Source organism: Sturnus vulgaris, chromosome 6, assembly GCF_052056855.1.
Source record: "Sturnus vulgaris isolate bStuVul1 chromosome 6, bStuVul1.hap1, whole genome shotgun sequence".
Taxonomy (NCBI): domain Eukaryota; kingdom Metazoa; phylum Chordata; class Aves; order Passeriformes; family Sturnidae; genus Sturnus; species Sturnus vulgaris.
The window spans coordinates 1,991,516-2,012,621 of NC_142248.1; the positions used below are offsets into that span (position 1 = coordinate 1,991,516).

The 21,106-nt window shown below is 42.1% G+C and overlaps 1 protein-coding gene across 5 annotated transcripts in view; it reads left to right on the forward strand.

Moving 5' to 3' along the window:
* The window catches only part of MOB2 (MOB kinase activator 2), a 106,943-nt gene that overhangs the window by 61,841 nt on the left and 23,996 nt on the right, over positions 1–21,106 (forward strand). The window contains exon 1 of one of the 5 annotated variants that reach the window (XM_014891520.2): positions 15,547–15,724. The exons of 3 other annotated variants lie outside the window; for them this stretch is intronic. In XM_014891520.2, coding sequence (XP_014747006.1) covers positions 15,615–15,724 — 110 coding nt within the window. In that variant the 5' untranslated portion in view covers positions 15,547–15,614. Of the gene's footprint in view, positions 1–15,546; positions 15,725–16,761; positions 17,016–21,106 lie in introns of those variants that run through there. One more of the 5 variants, XM_088166682.1, reaches the window with a different exon arrangement.

Below are 21,106 nucleotides of genomic sequence, written 5' to 3' on the forward strand. Positions count from 1 at the left end.
GCTGTTGAGCCTGACCTTGACAAGCACAAGTTTAGGTACCTGTGTAGGAACAGAAAGAAATCACATTTTTTGCTGGTTCATTTAATTTTTTCACTAAAAAAAATTTAATTTCTCGGTGGTTGGAATATGACTTTTGAAGAAAGAGAGGTGGATTCCCATCCAGACTAGCACTCCAGTACTGAGCAGTCTGGGTGTTAGGTGTTTCCTGGGAAGGTGAATAACATCTCAAACTTAGAATGTGATGCAATCAAGCTATTTTAGGACTTTTTTCTCGGGTAGCTCATAACAAATAGTGTCAAACCAACATCTTGGTGGTTTTTTTCCAGTGGAGAACTTTCTTTCTGTTCATCCTAATTCTTTTCCTGTGGCTAATTTTTAATACATGTTCCTGGTGCACATTTGATCAATGAGGTCTGTCCTTTCAAACATTCTGATTAATTAACAAGTGAGTGATCTTCCTAGAAAACCCACACACATTTCTGTCCTAATGAATTTTTTTTTTTCTCTCTGAGCTAAAGACAATATTACTACTGGTGTATGGTTTCTGAAGTGGATGTGTAGAACTTTCCTGTGCTCTGGGGAGCTGTATTCTCCACTTGAAACAGCATAGTTTATAAAACATGGATAAAAATGTCTAGCCACTTTATAAGGCTCATAAGAACGAATTAACTTGGACAGTTATTGAAAAAGACATTTATGCATTTATGTAAAGGTAAATAAAGACTGTACAAGGGTCTCACCACTTGAAAACTCGGGTAAAAATAACTGATTTTTACTTTTATGGGTAAGTCTGCATGAAATATAAATACATTTGAAAACAGCAGCTCTAGAGTGAGTAAACATTAGTAAGCCCAGCCATCCTGTCGCTTACCTTACAATAATTACTGCTCTGCATTTGAAGAACAAATCTTAATGTTGCCAAACTCCACCTTTTTCCTGCCCAGTCTGTATGTGGGAGAGTCTTTATAAGAATCTGTTTCCTGTTTCCCAGACAAGGGAGGGGGGGAAATGTGTTTTCTCCCTGTTCTGAAAAACAAAAGGCAGGCAGTGCCTGGATGCCCACGGCAGCTGCAGCCTCCTGGCTCAGCCCTGGTGAATCAGCCCCTTCTCCCACTGCCCAGCTCATCAGGATTTTCTTGCACAGTTGGATCAGACAGGAACCAGCCAAGAGGTGACACAAAGAGCTACACGTGTGGTTTTTATTAGGCCACTTTGACCCAGTCTTTGAAATGTAGAAAAATTGTTATTATTTTCCCCCTTTTCTTCCAGGCTCTCTTCCCAAATCCCTTGTTTTCAATAATGCAGTGATCAATATCCCAATAATGTGATCAATAGATGGAGTCACAATGGTCAGATTCAGGTTAAATAGTAATGTGTCACTGTGTATTAGAGATATCCTGTGAATAAGCTCTCCTAAAAATGGTTCAGGAAAAGTAAGGGTTTGGGTTTTCAGAACGTGGTTTTGGAATTATCAGTTCCCATTTCTCTGTTTTGCTCTGGAAAGGAGTTAGGTTGTGTAAATTTACTCTGGCCATCAGCAAGTGCACTGACTATAGGAGTTCTGAATAACATTTGGTGGAAGGGAGAATGTCTTTTAGTATTTTGGAGAAATTTAGTGGACTGAATAAATAAATTGAGCTTTTTGTATTCTAGATGTATTGAAAATCTAGATAGAATAATAAGTTTCCAACTTTGCTACCATGGCACTCTCAATAGGAAATAAAAAGTGGGAATTTATACTTCTGTTTGCACAGAATAGTTGATCAATAGTAAATCTCATAATAAATCTGATAAATAGAAATAGTAAATCTGCTCTATAGCATGGATAAGTATGATAATGATGAGGCAGTTTGTGTTACAAACTATGCTGCAATACAGGTTAAATATTTTTATTGTCATGTTCTTGAAAACTAACTGTAATTTGTCTGCTCCCCTGTAAGTACATACTGGGATATGGCAATGTAATTTCAAAATATACACCTCTCTGAGGATTAAAAAAAATACTTACAAAGTGTTTCAGACCATGCTTCATCTCGTACGTAGGAATGTAATTCCCTAGTTGTCCTAAATACATAGCTCAAGTTTCCTATACATTTCAAGTTTCAGACAATGCTCAGGCTTGATTTTCTTTGTTTTTACTTAGAGTGATCCTTCAAAGGGTGGTCAAAAAACTGGAAGACTGTGAAATTATTGGGTTTTGGTAATCTTCAGCCATGGTGTGCCACATCCACTGTGTTTTCTCACAGCTCTCTGATACACGAGCCTGCACTGAACAGCTCTGCTTGGATTGCGCCTCTCCGTTCTCAAGTCCCAGCCTTCTCTTTCTCCAATTGCTTTCCTGTGTTCTGGAGCACTTCTGACTCCCTCCAACAGCAGTACTTAACACCGTGTCCTGGCAGCTTGGGACAAAGGGACAAGTAGCTATGCGTGCTTTTGCTCTTGTATGGTCTTATCACTAATTTAGGGAAGTTGATGAAGGTGCTGTTCTTTGTAAGAATTTCACTCAATTTCACCCCTAGGTCTTGAAGCATGAGCATGTGAATCAGGGTTTGTTTTTCTGTGTCCATTCTGCCAATTTCTGAACAGCATTGCAACTTCTGGATTATTTAATATTTGTATGCGTTCAGAACAGATGTTTGTTGCCTTCATGGAAATGCAAGGCTGTTTGTGAAGGGTTACACAAGTAGAACAAATGCCAAGCTGCTGAGCTGTTTCTCACTGCCAGTCTGTTTCTCTTAAGCAACAATCTGCTAATAGAAGTTGTACAAAAGCACATGTCTACAGTACAGGAGGAAAATCTGGCTTCCTTTGTTGCATGGTGAGAGAGCACAGGCTTTCAAGTTTTGCTGGAAACTGACTGTCTGGAATTAGAAATGAGGCAGTAAATGAAGCCCCGGAGAGGGTAGACTGCAGCTTTCACTTTCAGTAGAGGTGTAACATGTAGAAGTTGGGGAATGTCTGCAAGTTGTGACTTGCATAAGCCTTGGGTTTCTCATCCATCAGGTACCTCAGTGATCCTGAGTATATGGACTGTGTTTATGGGGAGGGTGAGGGTGGGTCATGCTTTTCAGCAAGTTCAGGTATGGTTGGTTATCTTTCCTGAGTTCTGTACATTAATGTAGCATTTTTTAAGTGAGACAAAGGACAGTGCTGAAGGAATCGAGGGCACGACTTACTTTGGGTTCTCTCACTGCTGCTTTCTGAATATGTTCAATATTCGGTTCCTTGTAAGGGATGGGAGAAGGCATTTTCCCTTTCTGAGCATCAGGAAGGCAGTGGAGACAGTGGGCAGTAAAGTGGAAGTGAGTGGCATTAGCAGATGGTAAGACACAACTCATTCAAGTTTCAGGCTGTATCATGTTCTCCACTCCTTCTACACAGTCCCTTGGGTCAGATAACTTGGCTCAAATCAATAACTGCTCTTTCATCAAGGATATTCAAAGATTACAGTGGAAGCAGCACCGTGATAATTTTATGTGGAAGGAGGATATAACATTTTTGCTGTGTGTGCTCTCCATTAGTTTCTTCCAACCTAATTTTGAATGACCATGCTGTGGGTTTCATCTCTATGGTTGTGGGTGAGAAAGGGAAAAAAATGGGACTACAAGAGAAACAGCCTTTTTTTGCTCCTTGAGGTTTTTAATCAAAGGTGGTATAACCCATGTGGGATGAAATTATTCTAATTGTTACTAAGCTGATTAAAGATTTATAAAACAAGAGTTACATTTATAGCTCTTGTCTCTGGATAATGTAAAAAAATCGATGATTTAATAGCTTTTTCTTTGCTTGATGAAAAAATGAGAAGTAGCATTCTTTCTGTTGACTTGCAATGCAAATATTCTCTGAACTTCTAAATGCTAGAAACTTAAAACTTGCAGCCAGTTATTTTGGGGAACGGAGATCCAGATGAAATTTTGTGAGCTTGTTCATCCCTATTAAGATTTTAGGAGAGCTCCAGATCTTTTGAGCAGTTATGCTTTCACTGTTTAGAGTAGGCACTTTTGAGTAGGCTCCTTCTAAATTAGAAAAGTGGAAAAGACCTGCAGTATATAAAGACTGGGAAAAAAGCTTTCTAATAATGAGGCATAAGGAGATTTGTTTTTAATTACTCAGAAGGTCAAGAGGTGAATATAGTATCTAATGAAGTTTAAAGAAGGGGAGAAGAAATCTGTAACAGAGAAAGGATGGCAATCATAATTGGAAATATGGATGTTAAAACAAGGAGGTTTTAGATATTCAAAGGATGTGTGGCTTAACAATGGATGTGATCAGCCATTGAAACAAATTTCTGCAAAAATACCCGATTTTTCTTCCTTGTCAGATACACAAGTTGAAGCCAGATGCCTTTTTGGAAAGTGTGCTTTAGGCTAATGAAGCTTTGGGTTCAGTACAGGGGTAACTAGATGGAAGGCAGACAAGAACTGAAGGCTGGTTCTGACCCCAGAACCACTCTGGTTGCTGTGGTGTGCTGGCATAAAGGGTGCCCGAGCATCCCTGGGTCTGGGAGCTCATTCTGTGGCCTGCACCTCATTGTCCCTGCTTCCCCAAGGGCCCCTGGAAAGAACCTCTGGACATGGGGCAGCTGCCCTGCCTTGGCTGCAGGAGGTGGCTGCATCATGCCCTGCACGTGCAGTGCCTGTGGCTTGTGCAATCCCAGGAAATCAGGCTTTTCAGGGCAGCACTGGCAAGGTTCTGTGGTGCACAGCCTGGCATGCCACCGGAGGAAACGTGTGAATCAGCGGGTGGAAAAGTTGGGCGTTACCCATGTAAGTCTTGTCACTGCTCCAAATGTCTTCTGGCGTTGTTGGTTGGGGTATGAAGAAGGTTTTTGAGAGTACACCTGCACTGGAACAAAGTCAAATGTACTTATTGGCAAAATGTGTTTATTTTACCAGTATAGCTTGTTTTACTTGGACAGCTCAGAGGCATGGGTGAGAGGTGACTCGAAAATGCATGTGCAGAGCACAGGTTTCCTCAGAAGTGCTGTTTGCAGTAGCAGCTCTTTGCTAACTTGCTGTATTGATGTAGGCGAAATACCTTCTTCGATCAAAAAAAGTGTGTGCTTTCATTGTGAAATAATTAGAATATGTAAGCTGAAAAAACCATAGTGGGGACACAACTTTGATTTTATCTACAAGGTTAAAACAGATCAACTCAACCCCAAGAAGGAGCATGCAATGCTGATTATACCTGACAGGTCTTGTCTCTGTATGAATTTTAAGCTAAGTTTTGCACATTTTGTCTTGTCTTTAAAACTGCTGTCCCCCAATAAACCATTATTGGTGAAGACAAAGCAATAGCCCTGTGAGGTGAAAGATAGAGTTGTACATTACCTGCTTGCTGCTAACAGCCAAATGCTCCATCATTCCTTCTCCAGCTGGCTGCTTAGAAGATGAAGTTTTATCTGAGGAGGCGTTCCAAAGGACTCTCTGAATCCTTGGACAGGGAAGCAGAGTTACTCATCCTTTTCTTTGGTGTGGGAAATAAACATCTTTCTTTACCACTAGCTCTTCCCTGCCCTAGACCTTCCATCAGGCACACAGAAAGGATCTGATGGGCTGTGGACAGGCCTGGGGTTACAGGGCAGTGCTGTCTGTCCCTGCCTGGACTGGCAGCAGGATGTCACTTCTCAGGGGTAGTACTTCTTTCTGTTGTATGCTTTGATATGCACCCACATTGTGATGGATGTGAATACTAATTTCAGCTAGGTTTTTATAATTTTCTTTATGAATGTGTTACTAAGGAAAGACAAGAAACAAGATCTCTCTGACAAGAATCACCACACAAGCAGTATAGCTCTGGTTAGGTTCCAAACATGCATGAACACCTTGCATATGCAAACAAGCAAAGCCTAATTTGTAGGATAAAATACTTTACTACATTCAGAAAGAGCAGTAGCAATATTTTGAATGTTGTGTCATTAAAAGCAGCAAGTATATTGTTTTATGATAAAAGAATTATTTTCAAAATTTTCATTTGGTTGACCATTTGTTCTTTGTATAAAAATGGAACATGTATTGGGAAGAAAATAAGGAATTTATTTTACCTCATAGAGTTAGAATACCATGCCCCTTTTGTTTTAACACTAAGCCTGTAGGGGAGCATTTGGGAGCAGAATATATTCTGTATTTTAGTACCCTTCAGGCCAAGAAATGAAAAACTGAATTCTGACATATAATCAATCAGATGCTTGAATATGGACTCTATACCAATGTTAACTTTTGAGCTGCTTAATTCTTAGTTGTTGTGTCTCTTCTTTTAACGTGACTTGCTCAGATGTGGTTACCCTGAACTGGCTGACTCTTTCTCAGAGATCAGTCTAGAATTAAAATTATATAAGGCTGCATCTGTTAAAGGAATTTTACATGGTTCATACTTCTGGTCAACATATGGAAGAGCTTGCAAAGTTTAATTATATTTTCAATTACCTGCTATGTTTTTGTTTTGCTGCTTTGGTTAGTGTGTGCAATCCTATTAATACATCCTATTTATGCTTTTGTCAGCTGTGCACACATTCATTTTAACAAAACATCAGGAGAATCTCCTTGACACTTCTTTTCTGTTCAATACACATTTAGAAGTGGATTCTTTTACTGAGGTTTTAAGGATTTTTTTTAAAATCAGCATGCCAGTACAGAAAGTTGAGGCAACTGGTAAAGACAAGGGAAGAATAACAGTGAAGAAAGCTGAAGGAGAAAATTTAATACCTGTTTCATAACATTAATAAAAATAAAGCTACTGAAATGAAAAATAACTGTTCCTTTACCAAAGTAAAAACAATGAAAAGATTGATGATGCTGCTGGGTGTGTACGTGTTTATGTAATGTGGGAAAAATTTTCTAACAAACTAAGAATAGTGGTTAAATGTTTGCCCTCTTGGTAGTATTCTAGTCATGATGCAATTCTTAGCAAAATGCACTATAATTATACAGGGAAGTTGCTATTTGCATGGTAGAACACAGTGTATTTTCCCCAGTTTTTTTCTGTTTTAAGAACAGAACGTTGAAAGGGAAAGGTTCACTTACTGTGTGTTGGAGTACATTTCCTTGATGCACATAATGTTCCTTCCAAGTGTAGAAGTAGCTCAAGATGCTGGATGAATACATCTTCTAGTGTTCACTTTCCAGTGAGAAGCCTAGAAAAATGTGAAAATACTTTAACTACTGTGTTATCACTAAACTTAGGTAAAATTTTATATATATATATATATGTCCATCCCTTACTTGCCTATGCATCCCTGCAGTAAAACTGCAGCTTCTGTGCCTCTTCCCAGTCATGAAGCAATTTTCATCAAGCAGTTGCAAAAGATGTTTTTTCCATGTTCATGGTAATGGTATTTCTCAGTAGCTAAGTAGGGATTATGGTAGTTTGGCATAATTACCCATTGATCCTGTAGTTTCAGTACATGCTGATATTGACAAAGTCCTGAAAGCAAGTAGTTTAGGAAAAGTATGCAAAGCAAGAAATGCAAAATGGAGATTATAGTAATTGCTTTGGTTTTGGCTGTGGAATTGGGGAAGAGACTTATTTGGCAAAGTTCACACAGAATGGTCTTAGTAGACACAGTAGTACCCTTTCTTCAGTTTCTGTCCAGTACCTTTAGTGTGACTTTTCTTTTGTCTGAGAGCAGGCAAGGCTAATTTTCTTACTGCATTACTAAAACATGACAAATGGCAATCTTGTCTAACCAGAACAGCAAAGCTCTTCTGTCAGCCAGTGCTTTTGTTTCCTAGTAAATAAACATCCATTCAAGTGTCGTAATGGACGATGGGGGAAAAGGTGTAAGTGTAGCCATAGAACGAATTCTAGGCAAAATGGAGATTTTAAGCAAGACAGCATCTGAAAAGCCTCCTATACAGCAGTGTTGCTCAATGACAGATGTGTGCTTAATGGTGTTGCTTTTAAACCCGTGTCTTTCTCCATGATTGGCTTAAACTCCACTGTACATTCTAACATCTTCCTTGGTCAGATGAGAGTTGGGTTAATTTCCTTTATTTTATGGTGTTTCAGCAGTGCAAGCCTGTCACAGTCATAAGAATACTTGTGTCATAGAGAGTGATAATCTAGCTGAAGTTTGGAAAGCAATTCTGTTATAAGTAGACCCTTCCATGACCTCTGTAGGCTTCCAGGAGGTTTTCTTTTTTAAAAACAACTCTCAAATATTCTGAGCCTAATATGAAATCTTGTGATGGTTTGACATAATTCAAGTACTTCTGTTTTGTATTATATTTGTAAGAAGTGATGTTTTCCATAAATTTTCCTCTTTTGGGTGTTTTTGGTTTTGGGTTTTTTTACTACTGCCATGATTTCCCTCAGTGGCTTAGCTTGCTTTTGAAGAAATGTTAGTAACAATGAACATGATACAACACAACAATCCTGTGTACACAACCTTTTTTTATTTTACCAGCTCCCCATTAAACTAAGCCAGTGCACTTCCAGAATATATTCGTGCGGAGCCTGAAAAAACGTGTATGGTAGCCTTAACCTTATATTGTATTACTCTGCCACTCTTTGTCCAAAACTGTCCAGAATTTGTAGGAGAGGGTTGGTCTTAAGACCATTAGATCATGTCGGGTTTTGTAAAATGCTGGAAGATCTATACCATCAAAGTATTCACATCAAATGGGTAAGTGAACAGATCTGAAGCCATTTTCTTCTTCAGAAAATCGAAGCATGAAAACTGGCTGTATTTGTTTAAGAAGTTTTGGGAAAAAAAACAAGCTACTCATGCTCTGCAGCCTTGTGTGGCCGTAGCTACATAAGTATTTATGTCCCACATGCAGCAGAGCTCTCTTTTTGCTCTGATTCTGCTGTGACGCTGTTACGGGTTCTTGTGTACAAGACTTTTACTATGGCCAAGCGTCAGGAGTAAAACGATAGGGTTTTTTTCCCAGTAAATTTGCAAATCTCTCATTTGACATGCTGAATAAGAATCGTTAATGTTTTTTCAAATGGCTCGAAATACTTAGTAGTATGTGAGGTTTGAGGATTCCTCAAAGGCAAGATCTTCACGTTTTCACTTCCACAACTGTTTGGAAGCGTTGCAGTGTAAGCTGAGCTGTGCCAAAGCCTTGGTGTGTGTGTGAATCCCGGTGTCCATCTGCAGCACGCGGCTTTGCACGCAATCCAAACAGGTTTTACTGCCCTGCAAGCGGCCCCTCCTCTGGGCTGAGCTGCCTCAGTGCAAACCCTGCTTGTACCTGGGCATTTGCTGAACGCCTGCTGCAAACTTCTTCACCGGCATAATAAATTAATAAATTCGAACTGTTTCAGGTTGGGGGTTAGGAGCTTTATGGCATTGTTTACATGGCTAAATTTGTGCTGGCCTCCTGCTGCTCTGATCTGTGCTGGGCCTGAGCAGTATTAAGAAATCAAATTAGCTTGGATGAAGCATCTCTGTGTTGAGTGTGGAATGCAAATGTGCGCTGGTCTGGGTGTGAACCAAGTTAATTTTGTGACGCCTGGATTTTGTGGTCCTGCTCTTCAGAAGTAGTAGCTAAGGAGTTATTCTATAAATGCCAAGAATTGCAACAAATAGTTTCTCATTACATAATGTAAGCTCTGTATGTTATATTTTGTAATGCATGCCTGAGGAAAAATCTCATAGAATAAATTTCATGCTTATTTCATGAATTGGTTTTTCCTTGTGCTGTCATCTAAATGTGACATTACCAGATAAAATCATTTGCTGTATTGAAATGAAGCCATTCTTAGCACCAAAAAGGAGGGAAACTTTTATTTCCTTAGTGTCTCTCCATCTGTCTGGGAAAACTCTGCAAGTTCACTCCCAGCATCTCTCCTTTTTCCTTCTGTGTCTTTCCCACCCAAGCATAGATAGTCCTGACCAATAACAGTGCTGCCACAGATACCCTCCTTTCCTGTGCTGATTACACCTTTGACTCCTTAGCCTAGAGTTTTGTGCCAATTTGCAATTAGGATTTTATTTTCCATGCCATATTTACCCAAGTCTGTAGAAACAGTAGTTGTGTTGTAAAACTTACAGGGAGAGTTCTGTATATATGTAGCAAGTAGTTCTGAATATGTTAAACAATCCCTGGGGAGAACTTCTTAGCCAAGTTTTAGAAGTTTTACCTCTTTATATGAAGCTTGAGGTCCAGTGTTTTTGGGGGAGGAAAAGAACAGGAGTCTTTCATTTTAGCTTTTCTGTATCAAATGCATATTGCATGAATGCTTCCCTGGAGTGCAGCCTAGCTAAACTTTAAACTTAGGGGGAAAAAAAAGGAATTATAAAATATGAGATGAAATTGTCACTTGTATTATCTCTGGGAAGGAACTAGCAGCAGCTGCAGTGGTAGAAATTCAGCATTTCAATCCTTATAGCATGCTATAAGCACCGTGCAGCTCATCAGCAGGTACTCTGCTTAATAAGGCTTCTTACTTTGACTTACTTGGTGGGATGCATGTGTTGAAAGGCATTTTTGGGCACTCAAAATGATAAATGCATTAGCTTCATCGGCACACCTTCAGTTATTTGTGTTTTCTTCTCACCCTTTTCCCCACCAAAAGAAAAAAAGGGATTTCACCCTTGCTGAGACAGATGTTGCATGTCACTCCAGCCCCAGTGTCACCTGGAGCTATTACTAGGCTTTTGCTAAGCACACTTTGTCTCTATGGAAGACAATTTATGAGGGTGATGAATTTGAGCTCTTTATTTGCAAATATTTTCCAGTTTATTGTTCCTGCATATAGTAGTGCCAAGTACATTGTTTTGCAAATTGGAAAGAGGGAAAGCCTCTGCCTCCTGAGGCTGTGCCATCGTGATGTTTTACTCTGCTGGAATGAACTCTGTAGGAAAGGTACTGTATAGAGACTACTTCATCCTCACTGAAATAGGGTGCCATAGGGTGGTGTAAAACTTAGTGCATAAAGCAAAGAACCTTTGCAGTTGAAAGCAGGGAAGCTTTAAGCAGAATGAAGTAACATTAGAACCTGCCTAAGACTCAGAGTAACTTTTAATAAGAGAGATTATTTTTATATGTAGTGGTACGTTTTCAGGGTTTCTACAACCTAAATGAATCTGATGTTTCCCAACTCTATGGCAATTCTTTGACTCAGAATCTGTTTGTCACAAACTTGCCTGAACAGCTGCACAGGAAACAAGTGTTCTTTCAGTGTGTGTTTTCAGAGGGCTTCTGTCATTTTAGGTGGGCTGACTCAGGAGGACTGGCTGAAATGCAGGTGATAAAAATGAACTCTGTTCTCTATTTCAGATTCTCTCTTCATGTGGAGTCTGAGTGTGATCATCCCATCCTTTATTAATAGTGCTCAGGTATTAGTTCAGTGCTGGTAGAGTTGAGTGTCTCTTGTTGAGCTGCTTTTATTGCTGCTTCCTTCAACACATTCATGTTCTTCATCTCTCATACACACTTGCTGAGCCTGGTTTAACTTGACATTTGGGATTTTAGAACAATAGAGGCACCTACACACTTGTCAGAAATACAATACCTTTGAAATCACGATTTCTCTCTTTGGTACATACAGCAGCACTCTTTCCTTTTCCTTTGCTCACTCTTCTTTTTTTACTAAGCAAAGTGGTATTTCATGAACCCTTGGTTCTTCTCATTTTGTGCATTCTTTCCAAAAAGCCTTAATACAATTTTTTTTTGAGTTCCCAATGGAGCTTTACTGATACTTTGAGTCAATTTGCTTTTCTTGCTGCAAATGATTTTTTTCTCATGTTATGGAGGAGGTGAGAATATTGTGTACTTTTTTTTTTTTTTGCTCTCTGCCTATTGTAGAAGAAACACCCATGGTATTGATGAAGCCAAAGATGATTGCAGGATAGACACTGGCATGTCATTATTTTCAGAGTTTTCAGTAAAGCAGCAAATGTAGGCACCTTTTTGCTTACAAATGTGCTGCTTTTAAGCTCAGCCTTTTATGCACAAACTTTCTGCTCTGTGTGTGGCCACTTTGATAAGGCTTGTGTCACAGCACTCTGTGTGGCCAGGAAGACCTATTGCTCATGCTATTATCTCAAGAGTGGAGCTGAATGCATAACTTTAAAATCTATTTCTCCCTTCACTCTGACCACTCCAAACTGCTTTTTGAGACTGAGACAACTTGTCTTCAGGCTGTCTTCTGTCCCAGATCCATGCCCTGTAGTGCTGATACTAAGCAGAGCTGCTTGTGCCATCTGCTGCTGTGTGAGGATGACAAAACGGAGAGCAAATGTAATCTCAGTATAAATACAGCTTAGAGGCAAGCTAAAGAATAAAATGTTCTAACTGCTGATTTTTAGTGGTTCTAGACACCTGGGAGTAACTGTGAGTTACTCTGCGAGGTAACTGGCAAAGGTACTTAGCTAGGGCACACTAAAGTCAAACAAAAGGGCTAATGAGCTTGCAAAATTGAAATGTTATATGTCAGGCAGGGACACACAATAAACTGAAGCTTAATTTATAACAGATTTTTACAGTCTGATGTTACAAGGCCTCATTTCTACGCATATAAATGCTGAATTGTACCTTTCTTTTTTGTTTTTCTCCCTTGACGTTGTTTGTTTGTCTGGGTTGAATACAACTCCCTTTCTTTGCCAAGCTCCAACTACCAGTATACATCCCTGTGGTGGCTGCTTTACATGTACTTTTTATGGAACAGTAAAAGGGGCAAATAAGCATATAATGGTTAACTGCTGCTTGTAACAACATTATAAATACAAAGCATTATTCATAAAATTTATAAATATCGTTCCTTGGCTTGGTAGTTGGGATCAGTGTAGAAAGCTTTCCATCAGAGTGCTGCTAGCACATGTAGTCATGTGGAAGTGAGGAGAAATGGGGCTCCCCTCTTCCCAATGCCCTGCTGTGCCCTTCCTCCTGCCTCTGGTGATGTCCCTGTTTTGCTGATGTGTCTGTAGACCCAAAACAAGCGGTGAAGCTGTTTGTAGGTCCATTCACAGGTATTTCTGCTAACGTTTAGTGATGACTTCAATACACAACCCTGCCTGTCTGGTGGGCAAGGCAATTGCTAGAAGCAGTGCTGACGAACACTTGGGCTAAGATGCAACACTTGTTGCATGCAGAGAATGTTGAGGAAGCAAGTGAAAAAGAGGCTTCTGATGAATGTAAATAGGCAGGATTTCAGATGGCTGTAGACACACCCTTAAGGAAGTGTAGATATGCATCCTTCACAATATGCATAGGTGGAGACCAGACCGGCAGCTGTGTTCAAATAAACACTCACTCACTCTTCTTTCTGGATGAAGCAGCTCTCAAATAAACCCATTTGTGTCTGCACGTGTGTTCTAAATCTTGTCAAAGTTGTATGAATCTGTACTGCACACATGGTTTAAATTATTTTTGTTGATGCCATATAAATAAAGTGTGCATGCCTAAGTTGTGCTTCCTATGATAACGTGATTTTTATTATTTTGAAGCATTTAAAATGTACTTAGAGATGCTGGGTTTTCCCACAACTTGCATAAAATCTGTATTACAGGTAAACTGTAGCAAGTAGTTGATCGAAACAGAGGATACTGCTTGAACAGAGGAAAACTGATAAGTGGGGAAAAGGCTGAAAAAGGTGCTACAGAGACATACGGTTGAGGAAAGGGAAAGAAAAATATTGAGTTGATGTGGAAGCTACCAGAAGAGAAAAATAGGCCATTTATTTGCATCAAAGTAAAAAGTGACCAGATTTGAAAGTTGTGTTTCAATCAATATTTTGGTTTTACCAGAAGAGGATCAGTTCCTAACCTGCCTGAGATCACTGATCCATCTCTGAAGACTGACTGTTTTGCAGCTGGAGTCATGGAGAGGCTAACTTTCCTAATACAACTGCAATACCACAGAGCTGTATTTATTTTGGTTTTACCCCTGGATTTTTTCTTTAATTTACTTTGGATAGACAGACTTTTATTAAAACTTAAGCTGCTTTATATCACAGGCTTGTTGTTTTTAAGGTGGTTCTTTAACAAAAGAAACTCTCTGTGCAGATTTCACTGGTGGACAAAGCGAGGGCAGGTGCCCTTCTTCCATTTGCCATGACTCTTGCTTTGTAATGTTACTGTCACAAGCTGCTCTTACTTGGGAAAAAGGTTGACAGAGCATCAGATTTTTCAGGGGTTGGATTATCCGTTGCATGAAGTGCCAGGATTCAGTGTGGAAAATTGAACTGTGTTCAGTTGCAGGCTTCCTGTGTGCTATCAGTGAAGTCATTAAAACTCCATCTTAAGTGGATTGCTTGTACAGTGAGAATCAAAATACCTCCTGCTTCACAAGGGTGGGGAGGCCTAACTGGGACATGCAACTAAAAGTGCATAGCTGACAAACACCCCTGCCTGGGTAGATGCTTTGGGACTGAGCAGCAGCACATTTTTCCTTCGGGTTGCATCACGGGTCTGCGGTTTCTTGGGTTTGTGCAAACAGCAGCCACGTTCCCGCCTGCTCTGGGCAGGTGATGCCAGGTCGGTGGCAGCAGCAGAGTCACTGTTTGTGCTAAGCTGAATTCAACAAGCCTGTTGGCCTTCTGTTTATGGGGGAAGATGCCTGTTCAGTATGCAAACTGGAACACATGGCTATACCCTGAATGGGGAATTGCCCCTTCCAATTGCAGCCGGTCTTGCAGGTGTACATAAAATGGCTAACCCATTGTTTTCTCTGAGATGGCATGGGCCAGGCTTCAGTGTGTCAGAATAAGTAATGTCCTCAAGACTTTCTGGTCTAGGTCACATTATGCCACACCTGTCACATTTTTGTTGTGATCTAGCTCTAAATGCTACATGTGCAACCCGTGGGTACAGCTGCCTGTCCAAAAGGGGTGTGGACTGGTGTTTACATGGCATGGCTAACGAGTCGGACATACAGTGCCTTTCTAAGGTCTGCTAGGAAAACACGGCCACGTGGCTTATCCGGGCAAAACTGAAGGTGTTTGGGGACACTGAGGACCATTACCCAAGTGCTCGCTCTTAACTCTGGCCACACTGGCAAGTCATCTCTTGCTGTTTATAGCTGCCTTCTTCTTCACCCTTCCTCTGTTAAAGTGTCTCTGATAAAGGTCTCGTTGTCATTGCTGGGCTGCCACGGCTATGTAAGACTCTCTGTAGCTCCGGTAGCCCATGCCCTTGCGTGTCACACAGAGCAGTACTGAGAGCAGTGCAAAGCCTTGCTCACAAAAGGCATCATTATTCCCGTTTCCCACCGGGAGTCCGGCCTGGCCCCATTACGGACGGGGCCCGTAGTGCAGACACCAAAGCAGGACGTTTGCCCCGTGTCCTGCTCCGTCAGGCACCGTCCTACTTTGCCTTGCTTATTCTCCGGCTGCCTAAAAAAGGGCAGAGCATTGTAGGGTGGCTGCCGGTGCTGGGCAGCCGCGCTCTCCCGTCCCTGCGCTGCCCGGCTTGTGTAACGCGGCCGGGCCGAGCTGCTCGTGCGGCCGCAGCCTCAGGGGCGCGGGGGCGGCGCCGGGCGCTGCTCGGGCCGGTTCGGGGCCGAGCCGAGCCGAGCCGGGCGGGGCGGGCGGAGGAGCCGCGGCACCGCCCGCCCCCAGCGCCATTGGCGGGGCCGGGCCGGCGGGGGCGGGCGGCCGGGACAGCGGCGGGGAGCCGGGGCCGAGCGAGCCGCGATCGCCGCTCCGCTCCGCACCGCCGTACCATGGTGGGGGATCACTGCAGCCTCCCCGGTGAACGGCCCGTGCTCGCCCAGAGTGCCAAGCCCGGATTAAGCTGCAAGATGGTCCTGCAGGCGGTGGGCAAAGTGCTGCGGTAAGGACGGGTCCGGCGGTGGCCGTGGCGCCGGGCGGGCAGGGCGGCTGCCCACGGCGCATCCCGGGAGAGCAGCGGGCTGGAGCTCGGCTGGGAACTCGTCCTGAGCCCCGCTCCTCTCTGCACGAAGGAGAGAGGCTGCGTCCGGCTCCCTCTTGGTCTCGTGTAGCGATCGGGGAGGCTGGAAGTTGGAACAGCAGTAAGCGCTTGGAGAGGAACATTTGTTCACTCTTAATACGGCAGTCGGGTTTTGTTTGCGCTTTCATGAGAACTGAGTTTCCAGGACGTAATCAGGCAGCGGAGGTCCTGGCTTGCCTGAATAAGGAGTCTGACCAAGATGCTACATATGCTTTGGCAAGTTTTCCACAGAAATGTTGTAAGATGAGGGGGAAAAATTGCTCATGCAGCTCAGAAGGGCTTGTGTGAACACTGAGACGTGGATGACTACTGAGACCAAAACCAGACTCTTTGGCAAAGGATGTGCAGTAATTTGATTCGAAGGAGTTCTGACCCGTTCTGGTTGGCAGGGAAAAACGTCACCACAAATATTAGGATTAGGAGCCTCTTTCTTCAACAACTGCAGCTTTTTTATGTTGGTTGTGTTCAGATATTTTTCTGAGATCTATGGAGAGTTGCAGTGCCGCTCCAAAAAGGAGCCTTGTTCCTCCAGCATAACTTTACTTGGCAAGCTTTCGTTCGTCCCCGTTTTCTACTGTCTGTTGCCAATTGTTAAATGTTTGTCAACAGAAACATTATCCCTCTCTTCCTCTGTTGACTCATGTCTCTCCCCAAGCCAGTTTAAGGGAGCCATTTATTAAAGCAGAATGTTCCGATCACAAAGCGGCTGAGCTCGGGCTGGGACTTCAGCTAGAGGAGTTCGCTGAGCTTGAAGCAGCCTTGGTGGGAACAGCTGCTTAGATTTGCTCTTTAAAATGTCCCGTAGTGCAGCTGGTTTGGGTTGGGGTTTTTTTCCCCCCCGATAAAAATTCTCTTCTGTAGAAAACATTAATTTAAAGAATTGAGCTTTCTCTTTCAGCTTTTTAACAAGTTTAATGTCCCTTCTTTGCATTTTTGGGGGGCGGCGTGTCTATAATTCAATATGGTGTTACACAGCTGGTCATATCATAAAATCCTTTGGCCAGCAACTTGCGATTCATGATGTGAAGCTTTTGAAGTTTTTGGTAGCTGTTCTATTGGCAGCAGTCCCAGATGTAAATAGATGGGTGCCTCTGTGGGGAAGAATTGCCAAACCTTTTGTTAAGCATCTATGGCTGTTTATTTTAAAGTATAGGTAAGTTCCTGTGATTTAGCAGTGAAACATATATTTTTAGTTTGTTCTGTGCACACTTTTTAAAAAATGGAACATTAATCTTAGCCTTTCTCCTACTACTGAAGTAAGCGCAGAAATTGTGCATAATTTTGCTTTTCTTCTGAGATTTATTTTCGGTGTATACTATAAAACTAGTGTGAAAGCAGGCAAACGTCACATATGAAATGTTTTGGACTCATGAATTAACAGCGTAACTTTATTTTGTTTAGCTCTTACTAGATGGGAGTGATTACTGTTCTGTAGTTGAGTGTTCTTTTAATGCGTCTTTTTGGTTTGGGTTATCTCCTTTTGCTCATGGTTAGAGAGAAATGTGAAGTCACAAAACCTTTCTTTAGATGCCAGACTGGTTCTCTTTATTTCTTCTCTTGAATCTGCTTCTGATGCCTTATCTGACCTTATGTGTGTTATGTCATCTTGCTTTGTTCTGTAAAACATAAACTCATCCTATTCTGTGAAGTGTGAAAGCACAGGCACCGATGAGGAGCCAGGTAAATACTACATCCAATCAAAGTTTCTTTATTGTAGAAATGGGATATTAGTGCTTCTGAAAGTGTGAGCCCATCAGTGATGGTGGAAGAAGGAACCACATGGGACCTCATTTAGGCCCCAAATGGTGTCTTGTCGGTGACAGCTGGGATGGGATTTCTCTGAACAGCAGAAGCACCCACAGATGAGCTTCATCCACCTTATTGTCGGTAGGAAAGAACAGGGACCTTAAATGTTCTGTGTTTGATTGCAGAGGTGCAATGCCACGCCAATAGTCACCACCTCCTGTGGTAATACTGAAGTTGTAGTCATAAGAAGTTAAATGAGATGTATCCCAAATTACTGTAATATCTTGTCATCTCTTTCAGAGTAAAGGTATCAAATGCCACTTCTAAGTTTGGCCACCTGGAACTGCAGATTGAGTTTTCTGCAGTCTATACAGTGCTAAACTCTGTATGGAGTAATTTTTCTCGGGTTGATCAGGCTATTGCTAGTGGCTTGGTGATGAGATCAAAGGATAACTTGCTTGTGCACAGCCTGGTGTTATGAGCAGTCCTCACTACATTTTAGGCTCTTTTCTCAGGCCTAATTGGGAACTATCACGATCACAGTTTCCTCCCAGCCTTCCACAGCCTGCCAAGGAATTGCAATAATTCACAATGGACAAGGGACAGAAAGCCTGTGTTCCCTCTAAACTGCCTTCACTCTCGTCTCTCTCCTGCTCGTGAATTATAAAGCTCAGTTGTTCCTGTACAATACTTAATCAGTTTGATTTCCTGCGTAGCAGATTAGTTGTGTTATTTGTGTTGAGTGTGAGTGGTTACAGCTAACACACTGGAAGTTTTTAACATGCAAGTTGTTCTCATTAGTTAGTAGGTCCAGCTCCTCCTGCCTGCTGGGTACTGTGTGTGCCCCACGTCAGTAGTAACAGCTGCCAGAGGAGGAATCAATATATGAGGAAACAAGGAGGGAGGTGTGAGGAAGCAGAAAGACTTCATGAGAAGAGCAGTCCTGAGAACCTGAGAAGAGTTTGAGAGAGCGTGGGGGGAAAGACAGCTGAAACAGAAAGGGGGAAAAAAATGGAACAAAAGCAACAGATGTGTTCTAAGTCTTTCTAATTAATGTTTTATGAAAGCCACGGTTAGGTTTATTGCTCTTTTAAATTATTAGTGATTCAGCTATGAAGAACTCTGGAGATGCTTGTATCTTTCATCATATTGGTTAGTAAACTGTGTTTAACACTTGAGGGATGGGACCAAGGCTGTGCACTTGTAATGATTAAAAAAAATTGAGACACCAGTAGAAAATTGTCATCTCCCCTTTAAATTAGCACAGCATAACTGGGAAGTCTCTTAACATGATGTTTAATTCGGGCTGTTTAATTTCATTTCACTTCATGTGTTTTTGAAATATGTTAATTTCCCCCCCTTTTTTGTTATGAATTGTTCTATTACTTAGCCCATAATTAGAGGGGAAGAAAAACCTAAAATGGATGCAATTTTTCTGGTTTTTGTTATTTTGATTTCTGTGAGTTGGTGGTTCTTGAGATGTGGGCAGGGAAAGGGCAAAGAGTATCATATCAAAACTTGGAATATTTTTCTATTTTTTAGCATTATTTCATTAATTGTCCAAGTTTCTTGTGACACCATGGATTCCTGTCAGCTTCCTTGCAGCGCTCTGCGTTTTACTGGCCTCAAGCAGCACAAATGGAAGGAGGACTCAGGTTCCTGGGATCTCTCCCCTCTTTGGTCCCAGCAGATAACAGAGCCAGCCATAAGCGTTTTTTGGAGCCACACGCTGCTGATTTTGGGACAAAATGTTCATTGCCTGTGCCAGTGCCTGAGTCCTGATGCAGATGCTCGAGTGTGTTTGCAGTGCTGTGACACTTCGGGTCCTGTGCTGGAGATTTTCAGAGGCTGTTCCCCGTGCAGCTCCCTAGTCTGTGTGTTTCCTTTTAAGTCTTCAGTGCAACTGAGTCCCTCTGGGATAGCTGACTATTAATCAGGGATATGGTGGTAGGAAAGAGGAATGATGCAGGCTGCAGAGTTGTGATGTCACTGTGTAATGCCTTTTGATAAATTACACTATGGTTTATATGTACACACCGTCCTGGATGAGTGTGGAAATAGATAAGTTAAACCACCCCTTTCTCATAAGAGCCTTCGTTTTTACAGCTTTGTACAGGCATTGATTTGGATACCAACTAAAAACTACCAACCTCACTCTTTTTTGGGTAAGCGCTTTTCAAGAATGTAATTTGTCTTCAGTGATAGGGTGATAATGATTGTTTCATTTGGATAAATTAGCAAGTTTGAGTTGGCATTCTGGATGCTGCTGTGTATTTTTATAGCCAGCACTTAACAGGTTTTGAAAAATTAAATTCCTTCTCTATTTCTCAGTTCATAGCAAGTTGAGGAAGAAACCAGGTTGATTGTGACATTGTATTCTGGTTTTTAGGTGATCATGCAAGGTTGTCTTGTTATGTTCATGAACTGGACATGTATGGGTAGGAGCAGAGGAGCTTCTCCTCTGCGGCCTGGGCTCCCATGGCTGAAGACAGCTGTTGTCTGTGATGCTTGCATGTATCAGCAGGACTAAAGCAAATATTTTAAAAAATCAATCCTGTTTTATTCTAATTTAGGCAGAAACATTTTTCAATAATTTAGTCCAGTTTAGTACAGTATTAGAAAGTAATTAGATGAGCCTTGTTTAACACTAGCTAATCTGATTAATGCAAAAGCCTGGGACAGGCAGAAGAGAAGGGAGGGAAGACAGTATGCAGGGAAAGGGGCTTATAGGCAGAATGCTCTTCTGAGCCACGTTGGCTATTTTTATCCTGTTCTTTTTCTTTCTCCCTCCCACAACTTTCCATTGTACCGAAATAGTTCAAAATGTTTATGGTTCAAGGCAACTGACATCACTAGTTGTCATGCTGTGTCCCGCTGAATATTTTCTGTGGCAGGAGCTGATTCCTCATTCAGCGATGGCCTTTTGGGACTCTCAGCTGCTCAGAAAGGACTGGTGACACTGTGGGGCAATAGCATCTTGTGCTCTGGCAGGGGTTGACCATGCAGAAGGGACTCTGGTGGCTCTTCCGTGTAATGGATGTGCCTGTGGAGATTGCACTTTGACACAAGTGTCCTGTCCTTGGGTCAGAGCTGGTGACGGGAGGCAGGCCTGGGTGGCATTGCCAGCCTGATGGACTCATCTGTCTGGGGTGTGCCTGCTGGAGAGGCAGCTCTCCCTGCATATGCTGGCTGTTCCCAGCATACACAGGTAGCAAAGTCTCATCTGGCTGTGGACACAGAACTTGCAGTGCTCTGCTTGACGTTCAGCCCCGCTGTGAGCTGTGGGATACCTCTGGCAAAGCCATGCCATTACTGGGGCTCTTGCTGGAGCTCAGGACTTGGAGCTGTGCTCTGCAAAGATGCTGTGTCTCACAGGCAGCTCAGGCACTCCTCTGTTCCTTTGTCGGCTCACTTGTGTTCGCTGCAGGAGTGTCCCGACCCTGGGGCATTTGTGAACATCACTGAACCATGCACAGTGTATTAACTTAATGAAGAACT